Source organism: Podarcis bocagei (assembly GCF_964188305.1).
Source record: "Podarcis bocagei genome assembly, chromosome: 11".
NCBI classification, from domain to species: domain Eukaryota; kingdom Metazoa; phylum Chordata; class Lepidosauria; order Squamata; family Lacertidae; genus Podarcis; species Podarcis bocagei.
In genome coordinates, this window is record NC_138136.1 from 13254843 (window position 1) to 13279954 (window position 25112).

At 48.1% G+C, this 25112-nt stretch overlaps 1 protein-coding gene across 4 annotated transcripts in view; it reads right to left on the reverse strand.

Annotated features, from left to right (window-relative positions):
- ROR2 (receptor tyrosine kinase like orphan receptor 2) overlaps positions 1–25112 on the reverse strand; it is a 172523-nt gene that overhangs the window by 23355 nt on the left and 124056 nt on the right. For all 4 annotated transcript variants that reach the window (XR_014013100.1, XR_014013101.1, XR_014013102.1 and 1 more), the window contains exons 4-5: positions 23608–23638; positions 6547–6674 (exon numbers count right to left, since the gene is read on the reverse strand). Coding sequence is in view for 1 of the 4 variants with exons in the window: in XM_081213610.1 (XP_081069736.1) it covers positions 6547–6674; positions 23608–23638 (159 nt within the window). In the remaining 3 variants the exon portion in view is untranslated. The remainder of the gene's footprint in view (positions 1–6546; positions 6675–23607; positions 23639–25112) is intronic.

Here is a 25112-nt window from a genome sequence, read left to right on the forward strand (position 1 = left end):
GTCTTGTAGAGGAGCCCCGCCAACACGTGATGCATGAACGCTTGAAAAACGTGGGAGCCATTTTGCAATCCAAAAGGCATAACTCTATATTCGTAGGTGCCCAGTGGCGTGAACATGGCTGTCTTCCACTCATCTCCTTCCCGCATGCGAATGAGGTTGTACGCCCCTCGCAGGTCTAACTTGGTGAACACGCTGCCCTTCCGTACCTTTGCGAGGAGGTCGTCGATTCGGGGCATGGGGAAGTCCGATGGCTTGGTCACACTGTTTAAGATGCGATAGTCCACTACAAGCCTTTTTTGGGGCGTGTCCCGCTTCTTAACAAAGAATACAGGACTGCCCCCCGCTGCCTTGGACTCCCGGATGAAACCGCGCTCCAAATTATGATCTATGAACTCTTTGAGTTCCTGCAGTTCGTCCTCAGACATGGAATACAGCTTTCCTTTAGGCAGCGCCGCCCCTGGCAGCAGGTCAATTTTGCAGTCATATGGTCTGTGGGGGGGCAGCCTGTCTGCCTCCTTCTCGCAGAAAACCTCCAAAAATTCTGTGTACTTGTGGGGAATCGCTTGCAGCGTGCCTAGCAGCAGCTGTGACTCCTCTTCCTCTCCTTCCTGCCGGGGCATGATGCAGTGTTCAGCACAAAAGGAAGAGCCGAAGGTCAGCTGCCTCTGGTACCAAGCCAGCGTTGGGCTGTGCTTGTCCAGCCAACTCATGCCCAATACAATGGGCGTGTCCGATAGTTGAGTGACGTTGAAGCTGATGATTTCCCTGTGATTCCCAAGCCGCATCACCATTGGTGGCGTCTGCTTCACCACTTGCCCCCCTAGCAGCTCCCTGCCATCCACCGTAACCACCTGCAGGGGCAGCGTGGCAGGCAGCAACTGTATAGCGTGCCGGTCGACAAAGTCCTGCCCTATAAAGTCCGCATTGCTTCCTGAGTCAATGGTGATTGGCACGTCCATGGTGATTCCATTGGGCAGCTGGAGCGATGCGGTGAGCCTCACCACTGGTTTGGGCGGGAGGGGGTCCATGGGCGGTAAAATCTCTGGGGACTGCTTCACTGACACGTCTGGCTGGGCCCCAGTGCCTCTTCCTCCAGCCAGACATCGTCGTTTCCCTGCTGTGGTACTCCTTGCTGCGTTGCTGCAGTTACCATTGCTGAGGCTGCAGTGTGCTTGTGGAGCCTCCGGGGACACTCTTTCGCCATATGCTGTGGATCCTCGCAGATATAACACTTCCTGTTCCCTCTAGGAGGCTTCGCTTTCACTGTTGCCGGTGCTAGGGCTCTGGCTGCTGACTGAGCCCTTGCACTTCCAACCTCCATAGGTTCCACCCCTCCTCCTGGTGGATGCGTGGATTGCGCACGCGCTGCTTCTCTGGGAAGGAAGGAGGAGCCCCTGGCTGGTTCGCGCCCGCCACGCCCTTCGTCCCTGCTCCACGGACGTTCTTCCAGCCGCACCCCCACTGCCAGCGCCCTCTGAACGATCTCCTGCGTGGTCCGGGGTCTCTCCCCCCTCGCAATTTCATCTTTAACCGAGCCGTGCAATCCCTCCCAAAACAGGTCTCTTACAGGAGCCGAATCTCTGTCCCATTCCAGGGCACTGACCAAAGCGAAAAAGCGTGCATGGTACTGCCTGACGCTGGCCCTCCCTTGCTTCAGTCCATGTATCTGCTGCCGAGCAAGATCCACGTCAATGCTTGATAAAAAACACCCATCCATCGCTTTAATAAAGGCATCCGCATTTTGGAGCGCCGGATCCCCATCCCTCCACAAATTGCGCAGCCATGCTTTTGCATCTCCATGCAAATGGGACATGATGAATCCCACTTTCTCTTGCTCATCTCTAAAGTCTTTTTTCAGCAGTTGCAGTGCACACATTACATCTGCTCTAAAGTTGGGGTACTGTTGCAGATTCCCATCGAAATGAGAGACCAGACCGCCTGTTCGTCTCGCCAACCCAATTCCCTCCTGTTTGGGTGTCAGTTGCCCTTGCTTAGTAAGCATGTCCAACCTGACCTGGAGATCCCTGCAGGCGGCAGCTGCCTCCTCCTCTCTCTTCCTGGATGCGAGAGCCTCGGCATTCAGTTGTGACACTGCTTCTCTGAGTTCCGCTATCTGCTGCTCAGCCGTCATGTCGTCTGCCGTTCGTGAGCTCGCTAGTAGGCACCTGCTTCTCTCCTCACCTCGAGGCTGTAGATGCCCACAATTAAGGGACGGAGCTTACTGTCAGAGTTGCTTCCAGATCCTAGCTCACAGAGGATCACGCTAGCCAGCGATCATTAAGTAAAAGTCTTTATTGAGTTACAGTTTCCATTCTCAAGCTACTGCGTGCAACTCTACGTCTAGTGGCTAGATCGGCGAAGCTCCGTCTGAGTCTCCGCCCTTTGTGCACCAACTTAATATCCTAGCCCTGCTCCACCTTTTCCGCCTGACTGTTCTCCTCTGGGTCCCTCTGCCCCCCGGGGTCTCTTCCTTCCTGGATTCTTCTGACGCCGACCCCCCGGACCCTCCTGTCTCCTTGCGCCGGGCTTTAGGACCTGGCTCTCTTTCAGGGCTGCCTACTGCGTCACTTTCCTGTGCATTTGAACTTGGCGCGCGCGCCCAACCTTCCACTTTCCGTCTGACCGTTTCTTCGCTCCCCGATGGAGGTGTGGCCACTCCTGACTCATGCCCTCCCCCCTGTTGTGAGCTGCCAGCGCTTAATCCCTGGCTCCCTTCCTCTTCCCTGCTCTCTGGCGGTGACGCTGGTCCCGATTTCCAACTGCTCTCCTCTGAGTCCCCTCTGGCTCTATCTTGCTGGGGTGTCCCCCTAGGCTCCCCCCTTGCCCTGGCCACTGGTGCTCCTTTCTGTGAATCTTCCGATTCACTGGAAAGACTCGGAGATCTCGGGTCGTCGTCATTACTCATCTTTTCTTCTGCCTCCTCCCCCTTGCTCTCTGTTTCCTCCCTTGCCCTTGCCTCTGCTCCTGAACCCCTGACAGCGCTCATCTCGCTTTTCAGGCCGAGGGAGCCGGCATTTGTCCACAGACAGCTTTTCTGGGTCATGTGGCCAGCAGGACTAAACCACTTCTGGTGCAATGGAACACTGTGACGGAAACCAGAGAGCACAGAAACACTGTTTACCTTCCCTCTGGCATGCTTTCAAACTGCTAGGTTGGCAGGAGCTGGGACAGAGCAACGGGAGCTCACCCCGTCACAGGGATTCGAACCGCAGACCTTCTGATCAGCAAGTCCAAGAGGCTCAGTGGTTTAGTCCACAGCGCCATCCATGTCCCGAACAAACAAGCACACAATCACTGATAGGTCCACCCGTCACTGTGAGGCTCAAAGCAATGAAGATGATGCCTCCCCAGCTGTTGCCACTGGCTGTGGGTTTCTTGTGATGTCACAAAAGCACTTGGCAACTAAGTAAATATAAAGGCAGGCCAAGGGGAAAGCCCTTTTCTATTTACAGCAGGACACACCTGGCAATGGATGTGACATTCAGCACTGCCCAGGTTTCTTCTGCTTGGAGGAGGCAAAGTGGTGAATGGAAGGAGGCAATCCTCTGGCAGTGGGATGCTAAGGAGCAATAATAAGGCACATTTGCTTGCTTGAAGGCTGCTGGTATCTGTGGTTGGAAGCTGGCAGGCGTCTCATGATGGACCCAACAGCAGCTTCTGGCACAATGGGACACTGTGACGGAAATCAGAGTGCACAGAAACATCGTTTCCTTCCTGCTGCAGAGGTACCTATTTATCTACTCACACTGGTGTGCTTTTGAACTGCTAGGTTGGCAGGAGCTGGGACAGAGCGATGGGAGCTCACCCCATCGCAGGGATTCAAACCACCGACCTTCCGATGGGCAAGCCCAAGAGCCTCTGTGGTTTAGACCATAGTGTCACCCACGTCCCATCAGGCTGGAGTGCTCATTCTAGTTTTCCCTGGCTTAACTCCCAGTTTGCCTCTTCACCTGTAGAAGCTACGATGGCAAGACCGAGGAGAAAGCCAGAAAGCCTTGGTTATTTCTGCAGTTCATTTATAGCAGTGTTTCCCAAACTTTTTTGGGCAACGGCACACCTGTTTACTGAAAAAAAATCTCGTGGCACACCACCATTAAAGCCCCGCCCCGTGACGTCAGCGCGCAGCGTCACGCCGGGAGGGACGCACGAAAGTGAAAGTTTTTTCCCTCCCCCCTCAGTCCCTCGCTCGGAATTCAGCTCGTTTGGGGCATCGCTCCGGCTGCTCCCTCTCCCGCCGCGCAGGAGCGATGCCTCTCTCTGGCTCTCCCTCCGCGCAGGCACGAGTGTGCCGTGAGACATCGGCTGGTGTGCCGCGAGATGCCTGGAGGGAGGCGGGCGAGTCGGGCGGCGAGAGGCGGGGCGGCGGCGGCGAGGAGAGGCCGCGCCTCCTGCTGCTGCCTGGCGCTCCTCCTCGCAGCCGGCAGCGCTGCCTGGGCGCCTCCGCGCGACTCTGCCTCGCTGGGTTTGGTCTCCCAGCAGAGACGGGTCACACGCGCACCTCCCTCCCTCCCTCAGCCTGCGCTGACGTCACGGGGCGGGGCTTTAATGGTGGTGTGCCGCGAGATTTTTTTTCAGTAAACAGGTGTGCCGTTGCCCAAAAAAGTTTGGGAAACACTGTTCTAAGCATCTAGACAGGTTGGTATTAACCTGAATGTTTTTAGCAGTGAAGGTGTCTGCGTGGTCTCAATAGGCAAGGAGTTCCAGAGAGACCAACACTGTCAACCTATGATGCTGCTTCCAATGGCTGGTTCCAGTGACACTTTTTAAGGGGAGCTGAAAGAGGAGAGTGCAAAATATGGTCTGAAGCTCAACATCAAAAAAGCTAAGATCATGGCCACTGGTTCCCATCAGTGGTCCCAAGAGTCTCTGGAGGAGACTCTTGGGAGTCCCATGGGCTGCAAATAGAAGGAAAAGAAATGGCAGCAGTGAGAGATTTAACTTTCTTGGGCTCCATGATTATGGCAGATGGTGACAGCAGTCACGAAATTAAGACGCCTGCTTCTTGGGAGAAAGGCGATGGCAAACCTAGACAGCATCTTAAAAAGCAGAGACATCACTTTGCCAACAAAGGTCCATATAGTTAAAGCCCTGGTTTTCCCAGTAGTGATGCATCGAAGTGAAAGCTGGACCATAAAGAAGGCTGATCGCCGAAGAATTGATGCTTTTGAATTATGGTGCTGGAGAAGACTCTTGAGAGTCCCATGGACTGCAAGAAGATCAAACCTATCCATTCTGAAGGAAATCAGTCCTGAGTTCTCACTGGAAGGACAGATCCTGAAGCTGAGGCTCCAATACTCTGGCCACCTCATGAGAAGAGAGGACTCCCTGGAAAAGACCCTGATGTTGGGAAAGATGGAGGGCACAAGGAGAAGGGGATGACAGAGGGCGAGATGGTTGGACAGTGTTCTCGAAGCTACTAACATGTGTTTGACCAAACTGTGGGAGGCAGTGGGAGACAGGAGTGCCTGGCGTGCTCTGGTCCAGGGGGTCACAAAGAGTCGGACACGACTAAACAACAACAACAAAACAGTACTAAACTGTGATCTGCCATGGCTATCCTACCATGCTATTTGGCTACTCAAAATACAAAAGTGCCACAACTGCCCACCACTAAGAGACATCCAGGAGCCCTGCAGGGCATGATGGTGGTCAAAAATCACTGGGCAGAGGCCTTGTGGTTGGTTTGTTTTTGGAGGGGTGAGATCCTCCACAGTACCATGGCTTGTTGTTGTTTAGTCGTGTCCGACTCTTCGTGACCCCATGGGCCAGAGCACGCCAGGCACTCCTGTCTTGCACTGCCTCCCGCAGTTCGGTCAAACTCATGTTGGTAGCTTCGAGAACACTGTCCAGCCATCTTGTCCTCTGTCGTCCCCTTCTTGCTAAAGTCTGGCACCAGCCCTGCCATGGAATAATACAACGTGAGCAGACAGAAACCTCATGAAATTCATCAGTCTCCCCCTGCAAGACGCAAGACATCATTCCACCTCAAGAGTTAATCCAGATACTCCAAATCACTGTGCCCTATAAGAAGCGAACAAGATCATGTTCATCAAGGTGCCATAATATGAGATAGCATCCAATTATTCATGCAGGTAGGCAAAGGTGTCTGCTTTAAGGGAATTGAAGTATCCTCTTCTTGACCTGGGATCACTGCCTCCCAACATAAGCAAACAGTTTAACCCTGGGGAAAAAAATCACTCCGGTTCTTCCAAAAGAGGTTTCTTTTTTGTGTGGACAGCTCTACATTCAGGCTAGAGTTGTACTCTTGTTGCCCTGAAGCAGGAACTAAAGTGAAGGAAGGAAACCCTTCCCCAGACATATATTAAAGCCCTGAGAGCGATTCCTTGCACTTCAAATTCCACCTCAGGAGGACTGCAAAAGCTACTGCGTAATAGGGAAAACACATTGCCTCAATTCATTCTGTGATGCAGGCTGTAAAAAGCTGTACCCAGTTTGATTTCCATTCATTACAGTGTTAAAATTGGATTTCAGGCTTTTGCGTGAAATACAATGTTTTCGGACAAGGATAGAGGCATGTAGGCTTACCAGTGATTCGGTTCTCGATTTCCCCTTGCATCTGGAGGGAATCCACGTAAATGGTCCTATTTCCAATGATGCGAGCGCAAGCAATTCCCCTGTAAGGCTGGCAAAACCCATCTTCGTGGTAATCTTCCCTGCAAAAGACAAATTGGGGAGCCTGTAAGTACATCTGCAGATGTCTGCCTGTCCCTGATGAATTTTAAAGAAATATGTCCTTCAACAGCAGCAGAGAAATGTTAAATCTGACATTTTACATTCCTCCAGATACTGGTCTCTCACCTCAAGTTTTCACCAGACAATGTTTCTGGAAACAAGAAGGGCATCAATGAACATATTAATTCAAGGAAGGAAAGGGGGGACCTTTTAAAAGTGAAAACAAGAATTATCTTAGAAATCCTATGCTAATGATAATGGGATGTGGCAGGTTATTCTATTAAAAGGCTGTCCAACTGAGACCACAATGTGTATCATGTTACACCTCATAATACATTGCTGGCATTTAACGGCATGCGATGCAATTAGGCAAGCAGTTGTTTCTCTTCTCCTGCCTCCTCCTGCAAGTCTTCATTTCCTGCAAGCGAATAGCAAAAGAGGCCTTGCCAAGATTTAATTAAAATATGGCACAATTCTGAACTATGGCTTAGATAAACAGAATGAAATCAGGGCTTAAACGTCCTTCTCTCCCACCCCCTCCTATAGATTTAATGCCAAATTCTTTTTTTCTTCTATAGAACCTAATGCATATGTTGAATTACTGTCTGGGCTGCTAAAAATCTGCTTGATGTATCCAGCTTAAATGGAGTTGCTCCAGAGTACCATTGCTAGGAAAAAAGCCATTCCTTTTAATGCTAGGGATGGCCAGTTACTAAGACTCTGAAATTTATTATTATTATTATTATTATTATTATTATTATTATTATTATTATTATACCCCACCCATTGGTTGGGTTTCCCCAGCCACTCTGGGCGACTCCCAACAGAATATTAAAAACACAATCAAACATCAAACATTAAAAACTTCCCTAAACAGGGCTGCCTTCAAATGTCTTCTGAAAGTCAGATAGTTGTTTATTTCTTTGACATCTGATGGGAGGGCATTCCGCAGGATGGGTGTCACCACTGAGAAGGCCCTCTGCCTGGTTCCCTGTAGCTTCACTCCTTTGGCCCTCCAGATATTTTGGACTACAATTCCCATCATCCCTGACCACTGGTCCTGTTAGCTAGAGATCATGGGAGTTGTAGGCCAAAACATCTGGAGGGCTGCAGGTTGGGAATGCCTGATTTGGTCACTACTGCATTCCCCCTGTTATTTTAGTCAGCAATTGCTTGGCTAAGCCAGATGGAAAGTCTCCTGTTCTTAATCCAGAGCATCAACATTTGTCCTTCTCACCAAAGAGATGCAACCCAGGAGGGATAGTATGAAGATTTTCAGCTTGTCAAATTCCTGCACCGACTTGATTTCTTAAAATGAATGTGTTAACTTTGCAGAGAAGGTCAAAGATGGGATAAAATAAATGTACGGTTTGTTGTGGCAATTAGGCAGCTGCATTGCTGTAATTATTGCTGCAATTATGGCCAAGAACAGCACTATGGTATTTGCAAGCTTTAGGTCAGCCAAGTTCATAGAAAACGATCAAGGAACAAAATGGATGTAGGAAATGTTGAGCACAGACATCTATAATTTAATATAATGTATTTATGTAGGATGGGATATTTTTTTGAAAACAAAGCCCTTTCTGCACACGTGGAGTTATTGTTTCCCAACAAAACTTCAGCAGAAGCACCAATTAGGGCAATTTCTCCTCTCCCCGACTGGTATTCAATACACTTTACAATAACTAAAGTCATCACAGAGTGTGGCGCTAAACAGAAAGGGGAACCGATGTAACGAAACAAGAACAGCCTCATTCCCAGTTCACAAAGAGTTCATGTACTTTTCACTTAACCACACGGTAGTGACTCAGTTTCAAACCAGAGATTGCCAATTTGACTGAGGTTAAACATGAAATGAAATCTAGACCTTTCACATCTTCAGAGCCAAAATATGGCTTAAGGGGCCACCTAGAAGATCATTTTAATTTTATCTCGGTAATGACAAGAATTCAAACGAGTGCTTTGTGTTCAGTAACATCTACATGACGCCGCTGGGAGAGATCATCAGGGGGTTTGGGCTGGGTGTTCATCAGTAGGCGGATGATACCCAGCTCTACCTCTCTTTCACATCAGAACCAGTGAAGACGGTGAAGGTCCTGTGTGGGTGTCTGGAGGCAGTTGGAGGATGGATGGCAGCTAACAGATTGAGGCTGAATCCTGACAAGACAGAAGTACTCTTTCTGGGGGACGGGTGGGTGTGGGGGACTCTCTGGTCCTGAATGGGGTAACTGTGCCCCCTGAAGGACCAGATGTGCAGCCTGGGAGTCATTTTGGACTCACAGCTGTCCATGGAGGCAGAGGTTAATTCTGTGTCCAGGGCAGCTCCATCTGGTACGCAGACTGAGACCCTACCTGCCCGCGAACTGTCTTACCAGAGTGGTGCATGCTCTAGTTATCTTCTGCTTGGACTACTGCAATGTGCTCTATGTGGGGCTACCTTTGAAGGTGACCCAGAAACTACAACTAATCCAGAATGTGGCAGCTAGATGGTGACTGGGAGTGTTTTAGACCACAGCGCCACCCGCGTCCCGTGTGGACAGAATGGCTCAATGGGGCTGGAACAGCCATTTCCAATCTAGCACCCTCCAGCTAATTGAGACTACAACTCCCATCAACCCCAGCCAGCGTGACCAAGCGGTAGGGATGAGGGGAGCAGCTAGTCCAACAGTATCTGCAGAAGACCAGTTTGGGGAAGGCTGGGCTTGAGTAAAGCTGAAATGTCTCCAATGTACATGTAGATACCACCTTCCCTTCACGGAAGTTTAGGATTTTGCTCTTGAGATCCAGAGGTCCGGGGCATTAATCTTATCCTCTTAATTTAAAGGAAGAGCAGAATACAATTACCCAGAAATACAGCTCTAAAGGAATTACCAAAAGGGATGCTATCAGTGCCATTTAGCCTGAAATATGTTTCCTCTCAGCCTGATATATGCTCTTAACCCAGGCAAAGAGATTCATTTGAAAGTCAAAACTGAGGCTAATTCAAGCTTTACATTCATGTTACAGGATATGGGAAATCCATTTGTGAAACTACCCTTATCAGTAACTGCAGCAGCACAGACCAACTTTAAATAGTCACTGCGGGGGGCGCTTCACACATTATATCATTTTGAAAGTATAAACTTAATGTACTCCCAGGACCACTTCAGCATGCATGTTTGAAAGCTTCCCTGTAAATAGCTGTCTAGGGAAAGCTAACAGGCAGAGTTCAAACCTGAACTTCTCCCTAAAGTGCTACCTTTCTACAAGAAGGATCTAGGGTTCTCTTTTTAAACATGGAATAGCAATCAAGCATGTGATCACCAGTCCCCGTCACACAGTGTTAGAAACTGAGATGTGAACACTAGGAGCTAAATGGCACCTTAAACCGAGGTTATGGGTGCAACAATGGACAGTCTCGGTGTGCTTTCTTATAACGAGAATACAAAGCTGAAAATGAATGAACTGCAGCTAAAATATTATGTTCATTTTTCACATGGTCTAGTCCTTCTCCTGCCCACCCCCTAATATTCTTCAGCGGGTCTCTCCTTTCCCTTCACACTGCATTGTTAATCTGAAATCTTAGGAGCCATACTGTAGCCAGAGCTCAGAAACTGCTCACACTAATAAAATTCCCTGTTGCAAAATGCACCTAGAACAATGGGAGTTCTGAACACTGCAGGGTACGAAGGATTCTGCTTTGAAGGCAAACCATGGTTTGGGGGCTAGCCATGGTTTGCCCAGTTTGAACACTGTTACTAAGCACAGAAAGTAAATCAAGTAAAAACTGGAAGCTCCAAATATCTGAGTGTGTAAGGGGAGCAAGAAGGAGCAAACAAGCCAAACACCTGTTCCTGGCGATCCAGTATGATTTGCCTGCAAAGGTAAAGGTAAAGGTAAAGGGACCCCTGACCATTAGGTCCAGTCGTGACCGACTCTGGGGTTGCGGCACTCATCTCGCTTTATATATATACAGCTTCCAGGTCATGTGGCCAGCATGACTAAGACGCTTCTGGCGAACCAGAGCAGCACACGGAAACGCTATTTATCTACTATTTATCTACTTGCACTTTGACGTGCTTTTGAACTGCTAGGTTGGCAGGAGCAGGGACCAAGCAACGGGAGCTCACCCCGTCGCGGGGATTCGAACCACCGACCTTCTGATCGGCAAGTCCTAGGCTCTGTGGTTTAAGGGACCCACCTGCGTCCCTTATTTGCCTGCAAACCAGGCCAATAATCTAGATTTTTGACCCTCCATTACCAAAGCTCTCTGCTATGTGAAACGGGACATAAAGTAAAGCTTTAAAATATGTATGTTTCCTTAACCAAAGAAAAGTCATATGGATGCATCCAACAGACTTGTCCACTTAGCACAGCGACCTCTGCCTGTACAATGCATCTTCTTCTTCCCATGCCCTCATCCATGTATAATGTACACTCCTTAAGAGATTTGGTATAGAAGTATAGGGGGGGGGGGAATCTGTCCTGGCAGTTTTCCCAACCCTCTGGAGCAGATCAGGCATGGAGGCAATGGGAAAGGAAGTCCCACTGGCCAGGCGGAAGATGATGTTCTTTTAAACAAGTCATACAAGCAATACTCAACAAAAAAAAAAGGGCAGCAATTAGTTCAAAAGGTGAGTCTTTTGGGCAATTATATTTGAAATACAGAACCAACTAAAGAAAAATTATATTTTATCTTCCAGAGGACTACTGGCACAAAAACAATAATAAGTCTTGTAGCACTTTAAATTTTAAGGCAAAGCTTTGAGGTACAGGCTACTTCATCAGATGAATGAAGCATTGTCTTGGATTACATGCCTGGGGGAGGTTAGATGGAAACAAAATGCAGAAAGTACAGAGACAGTGCTAATTACATAATTAGCAGTAGTATTTGCCTTTTTTGTGTGGATAGCATATATCCTGGTGTCGGTCAGTTACAGCAGTGAAATTGCTCTCCTCGTGAGTAGGCAAAAACACGCAGAGAGCAATGGTCCTTAAAATCAACAGCACCTATCCCTAAGCCATCGTTCAACAGCACCATTACTCAATCCATTAGAACCAATAAATGCATTTAGGAAAGGTGATGCCTAATTAATGAATTAGTGACTAATGAATAAAATGTGCTGCTGATTTTTTAAGTGACCCTGAGATTTTGTTTCACTAAAACTCAAATCTGTAGACTCCACGTCAAAGCAATATTTGAAGATTTACTAGAGATTATTTCCTCTGTGCCATTAGATTCATGGGTTAGCGAAATTAGGCTTGTAGCATACTAACACCACCCAGACAAAGGTTTGAAAGATACCTGTAGAACAAAGGAGCCTTTCTTTACAAATCAAACAAGCTAAATACAAGAATAAATGCAGACAGAACCCGGTGCATGTTAACTGCCTAAGATATCTATTATACACAGGCTGTCATGTGACTGAGCCAGAGGGCATATAAACATAATAACTATATTGTCTTCAGTAGCAAGAGAATAGGTAGGCACATAGCCTAATCTACATTGAGAACATAAAATCATGCTATAAAGAAGGCTTATTTTACTCAGAACTGAAGTACGACAGATGCTAGTATATATTATGTGTAATATAAGTAACTGGTGCTTCTCTGCAGGGATTTTTCTGCTTCTTTTATGTCTATTCCTTATCACTGCAGGCAGATAAAAGCTGCTCTTGTTCTTCATCTCTCGTCTGCCTTCTTAGGGGCCCCCAGTTTGGACAAACTCTATGGAGAAACATCGTTGCAGCATGTCTTCCTAACCCCCTTTCTGCCCAAAGCACCTTGCAATGAAAGCAGGCTGCTTCTTGCTGCCTACACCCCAAAATCACACCAAATATTATTGGCAGCGACTGCTCTTGCCTGATAGTACGGAGGTTGCAGGAACAACCAACGCCAGAGAGAACAAGGAAGGCAAATCGCATGGATTTCACCTCAGTTCTGGAAAGAACAAGACTCCTGAAACAGTCGTGAGTGGGCTGTAGTGGTGTCGGTCATTTTTTGGACAGAATGGAACAGGAAACATTGGAAAAGGGGTGCTTTAGCCCAGTGGCAGCGAACCTTTTAGAGATCGAGTGCCCAAACTGCAACCCAAACCCACTTACTGATCGCAAAGTGCCAACACGGCAATTTAATATTGGGTAATAATGATTGTCTGCATGAGCGCATACAAATAAATATACAGTAAGGAAATGGGGTGAGATTAACCAGTGTTATTGATCTTTTCTTGGGAGGAGTGTCCTTCTGCTTGGGGGGGGCATTGTCTGGAGTTGTTGAGATTTTTTTTGGTGGGGATTGCAAACCGTTGTTGAGCTAATATTGGGGGGGGGGGTTGTTGCCGATAAACACTAACACACTTCAGGACGCGACACAGAGGAAAACAATACTCACAAAGCTCACAGGAACCAACAAATGAACAAAAACCCTTGACTCAACCAAAAAACACACTCATTGCCGCCGCTTTCTATCTCCTGCTTGCTGCACCAACCAATCACACCAAACATTCCACACCAAACCAGCCAGTGTGGTGTAGTGGTTAAGAGCGGTAGTCTCGTAATCTGGGGAACCGGGTTCGCGTCTCCGCTCCTCCACATGCAGCTGCTGGGTGACCTTGGGCCAGTCACACTTCTCTGAAGTCTCTCAGCCCCACTCACCTCACAGAGTGTTTGTTGTGGGGGAGGAAGGGAAAGGAGAATGTTAGCCGCTTTGAGACTCCTGAAGGGGAGTGAAAGGCGGGATATCAAATCCAAACATGGCGGGGGGGGGAGTGGAAAGGCCAGAAATCAGCTGCTTGGCGGGCGCGCAACTGCACTCGACGCTGCTGTGGGCAGTGCGCGCTCTACAGAGCAATTCCCACCTGGAGAGCCGTTAGGGGGGGAGCCAACTTTGAAAACCCCCAGGAATGGCACTGCAGGGCGATGGCACGGGTGCCCACAGAGAGGGCTCCGAGTGCCCACTCTGGCACGCGTGCCATAGGTTCACCACCACTGCTGTAGCCAGACATGATGCAAAGTATATAGAAGACTTGAAGTGCAGGGCAGTGGCACACCTTTGCAAACGCTCCCCCCCCCTTACACTCAGCCAGCATGGTTGGGGGTTGGGGGTGATGGGGATTGTAGCCGAACAACATCTGGACACCCAAGTTTGGGGAAAGCTGCTTTAGAGCATAGAAGCTGGCCACACGCTAACCTGCATTAAGGCTGCTATATCTTGAAGAAAAGCCATTGCTATCTGAAATTTAGTTCACTTAAACCTTGCCTTTGTTGCGATTCTCCTTTAGTTTGGTGTTTCTTTCTTTGCAGGCCTCTCAGTCATCAGTGGCCAAGTTACCAATTGTGGACTGATACTGCTTTTGCAGAATTCTAGATTCAGGTAGGTAGCAGTGTTGGTCTGACGCAGTCGAAATAAATAAAAAATTGTCCAGTAGCACCTGAAAGGTAAAGGGACCCCTGACCGTTAAGTCCAGTTGCAAACGACTCTGAGGTTGCGGCACTCATCTCGTTTTATTGGCCGAGGGAGCGGAATACAGCTTCTGGGTCATGTGGCCAGCATGACTAACCCACTTCTGGCGAACCAGAGCAGTGCATGGAAACATCGTTTACCTTCCTGCTGGAGCGGTACCTATTTATCTAATTTTGATGTGCTTTCGAACTGCTAGGCTGGCAGGAGCAGGGACCGAGCAATGGGAGCTCACCCCGTCGCGGGGATTCGAACCGCCGACCTTCTGATCGGCAATCTCTAGGCTCTGTGGTTTGGACCACAGCACCACCTGCATCAAAGTGTGCATGCACACGAAAGCTTATACCCAGAACAAACTTAGTTGGTCTCTAAGGTGCTACTGGACAATTTTTTGCTTTTGCAGAAGTTTGCAAATAATGGCCATCATACTGTTTCACAGCATACAGCATACTGCAATAAGATGGCTAATTAAATCAATTACACATTGGAAACAGTCAATGGCTAGAACAGAACAGAACAGAATAGAATAGAACAGAATCTTTACAATTTTCAGATTCAATGTGAATCGGACTGGGGGGGAGCCAACATGGTGCTCTCAGATGTTGTTGCACTTACATCTCTCATCATCACTGGACATGTTGATGGGATTTGGAGTCCAACATCTGGAGAGCCACATGTTGTCTACCCCTGCATAGGCCAGTACATTCGTATCTTCTACTTCCCCATAGTTGAGCTACTTTTAGCATCCTTTTAAGCTACCCGAGAACAACAAATCCTTCCAAAAAGAAATGCAATTAACTACTGGCAAAAGAGGTAAGGCAGTGTTCTTGTATTATTGAAATAATGGTGCCTCTGGCCACAGAGTCTGCTGGAGACATATAATCAGTCGATTGTAGACATGTGCGAGGATAGCAATACAGTAGTGAAAAGCAGATGTGGCTGCAGACGTTGATTCCTTATGAGAGTAGATTAAACTATGGATCAGCTTTAAGCTCATTTCTATTGGCAACTGTAATGAATACCATAGCAGAGGCAACTGGGAGGAGGCCCTAGGAATATTATGGTGTGCCATGAGGATAAATACAGTCAAACCTCTACTTAGGTCCGTCTCCATTTTGCCCAATGTCCACGGCAAACCCGGAAGTAACTGGTGGGTTTGCCGTCGTTCATGCATGCGCAGTAGCGGCGATCGCCGTTCGCACATGCGCAGAAGTGGGCAATTGCTGCCTGCGCCTGCACACAATTACACCTCTCCCAGTGACCCATTTTGACCTCCGGATGGACCTCCGGAATAGATTATGGTCGCAGGTAGAGGTTCCACTGTACAGCTGGGGGGGGGGAGATCTAAACTGAAAGATGCATTGTGTGTTGTTGTTTTTAAGTCAAAAGATAAATAAAATAAAGTCAAATCAATACTTCACTGAAAACAACTAGAAAGGATTATAAAAATTCACTGGAACAAACAAGACAAAGCATTGCTGAGCAGAGCACTCCTGTTCAGAATTCCAGCTATCCAGGCATGCCTGTCTGCTTTCAGAATACTTCTTTCTTTCTACTATATTTATTGATAGGTAAAGGTAAAGGGACCCCTGACCATTAGGTCCAGTCGTGGCCGACTCTGGGGTTGCAGTGCTCATCTCACTTTATTGGCCGAGGGAGCCGGCGTACAGCTTCTGGGTCATGTGGCCCGCATGACTAAGCCACTTCTGGCGAACCAGAGCAGCGCACGGAAACACCGTTTACCTTCCCGCTGGAGCGGTACCTATTGATCTACTTGCACTTTGACATGCTTTCGAACTGCTAGGTTGGCAGGAGCAGAGACCGAGCAACGGGAACTCACCCCATCGCGGGGATTCGAACCACGACCTTCTGATTGGCAAGTCCTAGGCTTTGTGGTTTAACCCACAGCGCCACCTGCGCCCCATATTTATTTGATACTTGTCAATAAATATGTTTCCGTGCACTCTGGCTTCCATCACGGTGTTCCATTGCACCAGAACCAGTAACCCCCTACCACCCTTTCTAGCTCCAGGGGCTTCTTGGTTTGGCCATGTGATGACGTGTTGTGGCAAAAGCACTGCCAATGCAGCAACCAAACACCACCACTGTCTTCTTCCCAGCCTTTAAGCTGGGAAGTGTGTGAAGATTGCCACAAAACCACAGGGATTATGACTGCCCCACCCTGCAGCTCCAGGTTTGGGAGACGATTGAGGCTCACTTGGCTTGGCAGAGAGCAGCTGAACTCTCATGGTGGTGAGCAAAAATGAGGGACATTGTCCGTGAAGTGTTGTTACTGTGTTTATGTGGGGCTTGTCTTATTTCACCATTGCTTCCATTTTCAGGTGTCTGCTGATTTGCCCTTCAGCGGACCAAAGACAATACTCCCAGATTAGTAGAATGCAGGTGGTGCTGTGGTCTAAACCACTGAGCCTCTTGGGCTTGCCAAGGAGAAGGTCGGTGGTTCAAATCCCCACAACGGCATGAGCTCCCGTTGCTCTGTCCCCGCTCCTGCCAACCTAGCAGTTCAAAAGCACACCAGTACAAGCAGATAAAGAGGTGCTTTTGTGACATCACAAGAAACCCACAGCCAATGGCAACAGCTGAGGAGGCATCATTTTCATTGCTTTGAGCCTCACAATGGCAGTTGGACCTATCAGTGATTGTGTGCTTGTTTATTCGGGACACAGGTAGCACTGTGGTCTAAACCACTGAGCCTCTTGGACTTGCCGATCAGAAGGTCAGCAGGTCGAATCCCTGCGAGGGGGTGAGCTCCCTTTGCTCTGTCCCAGCTCCTGCCAACCTAGCAGTTCGAAAGCACACCAGTACAAGTAGATAAACAGGTACTGCTGTGGCAGGAAGGTAAACGGTGTTTCCGTGCGTTCTGGTTTCCATCACGGTGTTCTGTTCTGCCAAAAGTGGTTTAGTCATGCTGGCCACCTGACCTGGAAAGCTGTCTGTGGACAAATGCCAGCTCCTTTAGCCTGAAAGCAAGATGAGCGCTGCACCCCATAGTCGAATTTAACTGGACTTAACTGTCCATGGATCCTTTAACTTTACCATAAAGATATATGGAACACTGCTTTCCATTTTCCTTTCCTCTTGTTTTCTCTTCCCCTAATGCCCAATCAGCATTCCATGCCTATCAAATATAACCAGTCTTTACTGAGCTATTTATATCCTCTCTTAGGGTCTTGTGGCTCCCCTGGTCTTTATTTTCTTTCTTTTTTTGGCCTTTTGTAAACCTTTTGGTTCCTTCTAGCTTGCTGAAACACCCCTTCTGCTGTGTAGATTATTTTAACTCAGGCATAGGCAAACTCGGCCCTCCATATGTTTTGGGACTACAATTCCCATCATTCCTGACCACTGGTCCTGTTAGATAGGGATCATGGGAGTTGTAGTCCCAAACATCTGGAAGGGCCAAGTTTGCCTATGCCTGTTTTAACTACATAAGCACCCACTCTCATATAAGTTTGTTGTTATTATATATAGGGAAAAGTTAAAGGTAAAAGGTAAAGGTACCCCTGCCCGTACGGGCCAGTCTTGACAGACTCTAGGGTTGTGCACTCATCTCACTCTATAGGCCGGGAGCCAGTGCTGTCCGCAGACACTTCTGGGTCACGTGGCCAGCGTGACAAGCTGCATCTGGCGAGCCAGCGCAGCACACGGAATGCCGTTTACCTTCCCGCTAGTAAGCGGTCCCTATTTATCTACTTGCACCCGGGGGTGCTTTTGAACTGCTAGGTTGGCAGGCGCTGGGACCGAACGATGGAAGCGCACCCCACCGCGGGGATTCGAACCGCCGACCATGCGATCAGCAAGTCCTAGGCGCTGAGGTTTTACCCACAGCGCCACCCGTGTCCCTAGGGAAAAGGTAAACAAAGGCAAATAGCTTGACTATTCCCCCCCCCCATTAATTAAAAAGCTTCCACCTGACAGTCCCTTTGCTATTTTTGTGCTTTTAGCTCACTTATTTGCGAACAATTCAAGCTCACAACAATGGCAATATATTTTGGATGGAGTATTTGGTTTGTTTTACAAAAACTGTTGAAGAATGCCCCCTCAACAAATAATCAACAATGTGAGATTTTTAGAGAAAGAACATTTGATTTCCCCACCCCACCCCTGTGTTGTCAACAGAAAACACATGGCAATTTAAAATGGCATTTGTGAAGAATAAATTGTTTGATTAGTTTGACTGCTCTTAAAAACTGACTTGATTTATACAATATGTCGTAATCTATTTAGATTTGCATGAGACATTCTAGAGGGCCTCAGCTTCATAATCATGATAATAAGCAATGAGCTTAAGAACAGAATAAGGACATTCACATAATATTCAGAAACCAAAATATTCTGTTGGCTTAGTGTGGCACAGTGTCTTAAGCTCTGTTTCCACTGAACCAGCCTATGTAAAACTACCAAACGCCAAAAAAGTTCAAATCTTCTGCACCCATGGCTAATCAATATTAGGAAAGTTAAATATTTAAGTGACAAACTACAGTGGACGCTCCGGTTGCGAACGTGATCCATGAGGGAGGCACATTCGCAACCTGCAGTGCTGCATCTGCACACACACGGGTTGCGATTTGGTGTTTCTGCACATGCGCAAAGTGCAATTTAGTGCTTCTGTGTATGTGCAAGTGCAGAAATTCAGAAATAACCTGTTCTGGTACTTCAGGGTTTGGCGCACTGCGCAACCCGAAAACGCATAACCCGGGCATCCTGATCAAATTTGCAGATGACAGCAAACTGGGAGGGGTGGCTAACACCCCAGAGGACAGGATCACATTTCAAAACAACCTTGATAGATTAGAGCAGTGTTTCCCAACCTTTTTTGGGCAAAGGCACACTTGTTTCATGAAAAAAATCTCGAGGCACACCACCATTACAGCCCCGTGACGTCAGCGCGCAGCGTCACGCCGGGAGGGACATGAATTGCTAGCAAATTACATAATCACCTCCTTGAGGGCTGGCTCATCTTCTCCGAAGGCAGAACCCCATTAATTAACAGGACAGACTCACACCATAGCCAAGATGAGGGGGGGAAACCTCAGTCATGCACAGTCATGCACATGTGGGGGCTAAATGAGGACGAAGACCGGGCAGAGAGCAGGGTTCAAATCACCCCACCTGGCCAGGACAATCCCTGGGTGCTCCCTTGGGCCACTCGCCTGACCCACCTCGCAGAGCTGTTGTTGCGAGGATAACACGGGGAGAACCACGCGCGCCCCCGGGAGCTCCTTGGAGGAGAAAGCGGGCGATGAATGCAATGCACGAAATATATGAGAGGCGACCAGGTTTTGCAGGTGAGGGGCCCCCGCCAGCCTCCGCTTCCAACACCCGGCGCAACGACGCCGAAGTTTCTCGGCTCGGGGAGCAGCGCTGCTACCCCCCGGCTCCCCTTCGCCCTCCCGGCTCTCTCTGCCGCCCACTGGGGACCCCCCTCACCTGCCAAGTCTGGAGCACCGGTGGAAGTTGCATGCATGCATGCAGGGCGCCGCGTTGCCATTGCATTGCACTGCACTCCATGCAACGCCTGCACGCATGCATTGCCTTGCACGCCCGCCAAGGGGTCTCCCCGCGGTCCGATGCGTTCCCCTCCGGCGCGGATGCAGAATTGCAAAAATAACCCCCCCCCGATGCAGCCCTACCTGGGGGGCAGCCTCTGCCTCCGCCGCTCTGCCTCCGTGGGGATCCCCGGGCTCCATCCTGCCGCCCGATCTCCGCAGGGGCGCAGGCAGGCTGCGCGGGGTCTGCGCGGAAGAGCCCCTGCCCGCCCGGCCGCCGCCGCCGCGCTCATTCCATGGCCGGGAGAAGAGCGCTTCAAACAAAACGCCCGGCCCGCCAGGCCACGCTGGGAAACGTAGTTCGCGCACCCCGCGCGGGCGCGGAGCCCAAGGGCGAGGGGACTACGGATCCCGGCAGCCCCCGCGCCGGGGACGGAGGGGGAGAGGCCGGGTGCAGGGATGGAGGGACGAGTGGGCGAGCGAGTGAGTGGCAGCCGCCAAGCCTTGGCCGAGAGCCAGGAAGGGCCTCCCCGGAGGAGGAGGAGGAGGGAGGCGCAGAGTGGGAGGGAGGGAGGGAACCCCAGGGGTCATCTAGTGACGGCGCCCCAATTGAAAATTTGACTTAAAAAAAAAATCTTTCGAATTTTTTAATTTTTCCCGCGGCACACCAGGCAACATCTCGCGGCACACTAGTGTGCCGCGGAACAGTGGTTGGGAAACACTGGATTAGAGAACTGGGCCAAAACAAACAAGATGAACTTTAACAGGGAGAAATGTAAAGTATTGCACTTGGGCACAAAAAATGAGAGGCACAAATACAAGATGGGTGACACCTGGCTTGAGAGCAGTACATGTGAAAAGGATCTAGGAATCTTGGTTGACCACAAACTTGACATGAGCCAACAGTGTGACGCGGCAGCTAAAAAAGCCAATGCAATTCTGGGCTGCATCAATAGGAGTATAGCATCTAGATCAAGGGAAGTAATAGTGCCACTGTATTCTGCTCTGGTCAGACCTCACCTGGAGTACTGTGTCCAGTTCTGGGCACCACAGTTCAAGGAGGACACTGACAAACTAGAACGTGTCCAGAGGAGGGCAACCAAAATGGTCAAAGGCCTGGAGAAGAGGAGGTTAAGGGGTGATATGATAGCCATGTTCAAATATATAAAAGGATGTCATATAGAGGAGGGAGAAAGGTTGTTTTCTGCTGCTCCAGAGAAGCGGACACGGAGCAATGGATCCAAACTACAAGAAAGAAGATTCCACCTAAACATTAGGAAGAACTTCCTGACAGTAAGAGCTGTTCGACAATGGAATTTGCTGCCAAGGAGTGTTTTGGAGTCTTCTACTTTGGAGGTCTTTAAGCAGAGGCTTGACAACCATATGTCAGGAGTGCTCTGATGGTGTTTCCTGCTTGGCAGGGGGTTGGACTCGATGGCCCTTGTGGTCTATTCCAACTCTATGATTCTATTCTATGATTCTATGAAGCGTCTGTAACCTGAGGTTTAACTGTATATTTCCAATTGTGTTACCAGACATAGCTATGAAGTACAATGAAATCAGGGTTAGACAATACATCTCTTAATTGGGAATCCTCCTACATGTGCTTTAAAGGAAAAAGCCACAACTTATACCTAGAAGTGGGACCTGTAACAAAATGTTGCAGTGTAGAGTGCTCTGATTGGGGTTCTACCCAGCTTCCCATGGCCTCTACCAGTACACTCCAGTTCATGCCTCCCCACCCCATCCTGGAATCCAGTTTCTCCCCCGAGTCAGTTAGCATTCTATGCCTGCTGAGCATTCTCAGTTCTGACTGAATGGTAATCCTAAGTTGTCTTTACTTCTGAAAGCCTTAGGGTTCCTCCAGACCTGCTAATACTTATTTTTTTGTCTGTGGATGGTGCCATTTTGGTTACAAATGGATGAACACTTGGAGAATGAGTACACTATTATGATATAGGATTAAGGTCCTATATAGGGTAGGACCTGAACGGGGTAACTGTGGCCCTGAAAGACCAGATGCACAGTCTGGGAGTCATTTTGGACTCACAGCTGCCCATGGAGGGGCAGGTCAATTCTGTGTCCAGGGCGGCTGTCTACCAGCTCCAGCTGGTACACAGGCTGAGACCCTACCTGCCCACAGACTGTCTCGCCAGTGGTGCATGCTCTGGTTATCTCCCGCTTGGACTACTGCAATGCGCTCTACGTGGGGCTACCTTTGAAGGTGACCCGGAAACTACAACTAATCCAGAGTGCGGCAGCTAGACTGGTGACTGGGAATGGCCACCGAGTCCATATATCACTGGTCCTGAAAGACCAACATTGGCTCCCAGTACGTTTCCAAGCACAATTCAAAGTGTTGGTGCTGACCTTTAAAGCCCTAAACGGCCTTGGCCCTGTATACTTGAAGAAGCATCTCCACCCCCATCGTTCAGCCCGGACACTGAGGTTCAACTCCAAGGGCCTTCTGGCCGTTCCCTCCCTAAGAGAAGTGAGGTTACAGGGAACCAGGCAGAGGGCCTTCTTAGTCGTGGCGCCCTTTCTATGGAATGCCATCAGATGTCAAGGAGATAAAGGACTACACAACTTTTAGAAGACACCTGAAGGCAGCCATGTTATCAGGAAGTTTATAATGTTACATTTTTTATGTTTTTGTATATGCTGGAAGCCACCCAGAGTGGCTAGGGCAACCCAGTAAGATAGGTGGGGTACAAAAAATAAAATTGTTGTTGTCTAGGAGGCTTTAAGGGTACATTATACCTTGCCACTTATGTACTTAAGCCTCTTAAACTGACAAAGCACGATGACAGAAGCTGTTTCCAAGCAGCAGGAGCACTGTTAGCAGATTCCTTCATGAATCTGACAGGGGTTGCTTTTGTAGTGGCATGAATGTGCCACTGGCATGTGGTCGGGAAAACTATTAAATGCACAATTGGAGCAGGATTTCTAGAGTCTGAGATTCTGGGATGGGTACTGGGAGTTTTGTGGGTATTCAAATCCAAATTCACTCAGCTTTTTTCCAGAGTACAACTCAATAGTTCCCAGTCATCTCTAATAAACATGTGAGTGTGAAATAAGTGAACGTATATGGGTGCTTTATACAAAGAAATAAAATCCTGAGTAGAAAACGGAGAACATGAAACAGCCCTGAAACAAAAACTGAACAATGGACAATTCAACTCTTTATTGATATGTGTGCGAGTAACTGAGAGAATAAACACACGTTCTCCTATAAATTTCTGTCTCCATGTGGCCCCAAACAAGTTTAACCTTTAGGGGTGGAAAATAAGAACTTACATCTGAGTCATACATTCTGGCTGTCCTTCAGGACCTTTTGATAAATGAGATAATGCTCACACTTGACAATATTATGAATTTAGTTTCCAACTGTGCAGTCTTATCTCCTCAACCCTTGAGATACCATACAAGCAAATGTGTGCAATTATATAAATGGATGCAAAATACATTCAGATATCTTGAAAGGGAAAGGGAAACATTCCCATTTAATATGAAGTTGAGATAAATTATGGCCAAGAAGTACAAATCATGAAGTACAAACCAATTCATATTACAATGATTACTCAAAAATAACGTCTTCAGAATCTGATTTAACTTGAGTTTTTGGGTAATAGGAAAATAAACTGGGCAAAAGTTAGAATTATAGGGGCGCATGACTCTTTTCTGCTAACATTAAGTGTTCTGAAACTATCGCCATACAAATGCCATCACAATGTAGTGCTATATTGCCCTTCTAAAACATAAAACCTGCCTGCAGGAACAAGGCAAAAGAATTTTGTCAAAGTGAAACCAAATAAAGCACAATGCTCTGCTTGTCTCCAAGTATCTCTTCAATCGTTCTGAAAAGTAAAGCCATGAGATGACTTCCATATTCATTTAATGGTTCTATGACTGAGCCTTTTGCATCAAAATACTTAGGGCACCCAGTAAATTAATCACAAGTAGTACTTACTGGAAATTGTGGTTCGGACTGTGTGTTGGACCTAGAAACGAACAAACAGAAATTATTAAATAGCTTTGGCTCTTGGAAAATAGCATTAAAGCAAGTAAACTCTTTTTAACAATGCTTTTTCCTCAGTGTAGAGGGAAAAAGTATTTTCCACCCCACTATTATTTTGTGTTACTTTCAGAAGTGCAAATCAGTAGCTTATAATTGCTGGGTCAAATATGGGAAATGAGGTTTAGTACACACAAGAAAGCATCTCTCCTATTGGTCAATGCATCATCCACTTGCTAAACACTATTAAAGCCAGTTCAACTGTTAAAAGACGACTCACAGGTACTGTTGTATGACCTTTGTTGCAAACACAGATAATTATGAGATGCTGTGATTTGCTGTTGCTCGAGGTTCAGGTGGCTTCAGTGGCCTGGAGTGCCTTCCATCAGCTTCGGCTGGTGGACCAGCTACACCCCATCTGGACAGGGATAGCCTAACTACTGTTGACTATGCTCTAGTAACCTCAAGGTTAGATTATTGCAAAGGGCTGCCTCTGAAGACAGTTCAGAAACTTCGGTTAGTGCAGAATTCAGCGGCCAGGTTGCAAGATGGTTTGAACATATTACACGGATCCTGGTCCGACTGCACTGGCTACCAATTAGTTTCTGGGCCCAATTCAAAGTGCTGCTTTTGACCTATAAAACCTTAAATGGCTCAGGACCGCAGTACCTTAAGGACCGCCTCTTTCCATATGAAACTACCCGGACCCCGAGATCTTCTGAGGCCCTTCTTCATGTGTCTCCTCCTCCAGAGGTCTGGAGGGTGGCAAAACGAGAACGGGGCCTTCTCTGCAGTAGCTCCCCATCTGTGGAATTCTCTCCCCAAGGAAGTTTGCCTGCTGCCTTCATTATACACCTTTAGGCATCAGGCAGAAACGTTCCTTTTTATCCAGGCTTTGGGTTGATCTGATTTACATCCTACGCCCTTTAAAAAAAAATATTGGGGGGGGCTATTGGGTTGTTGATTTTATTTTTATTATGTATTTTGTGGTTTTATATCTTGATTTTATTCTGTGAAACGCCCTGAGACCCCCAGGTATAGGGTGGTTGTGACGTTAACATATGAGAGTGCTGGAGGTGAAATAGTTAAACAGGTTACCCAATCAGGACCCAGGGGGGTGGAGTCAGAGGGACTATAAAACCAGCTCTGGGAGGGGCGAAAGGGGAGTTTGTTGGGAGTTGGGTGGTTGGTTGGAGTGGGAGTGAATAGGGATAGAGTCGGTGGGTAGGTTGAGTTAGGGTAGTGAAATAAGCTGAGTCAGGAACAGTTAGGGGCTAGGAAGACAAATAAATATCTGAGAGGTGGTTTAGTGAGTGAGAGCAGGTAGCGGAAGTTATAGGTCTGGATAGGCACCCCATGAATGTAATTGACTGATACTGTTTATGAAACCACACGCTTGTTAAACTGCAATAAACAAACAAAAGTTTATGTTCCAATTTAACCCTGACTGGACTCAGTAT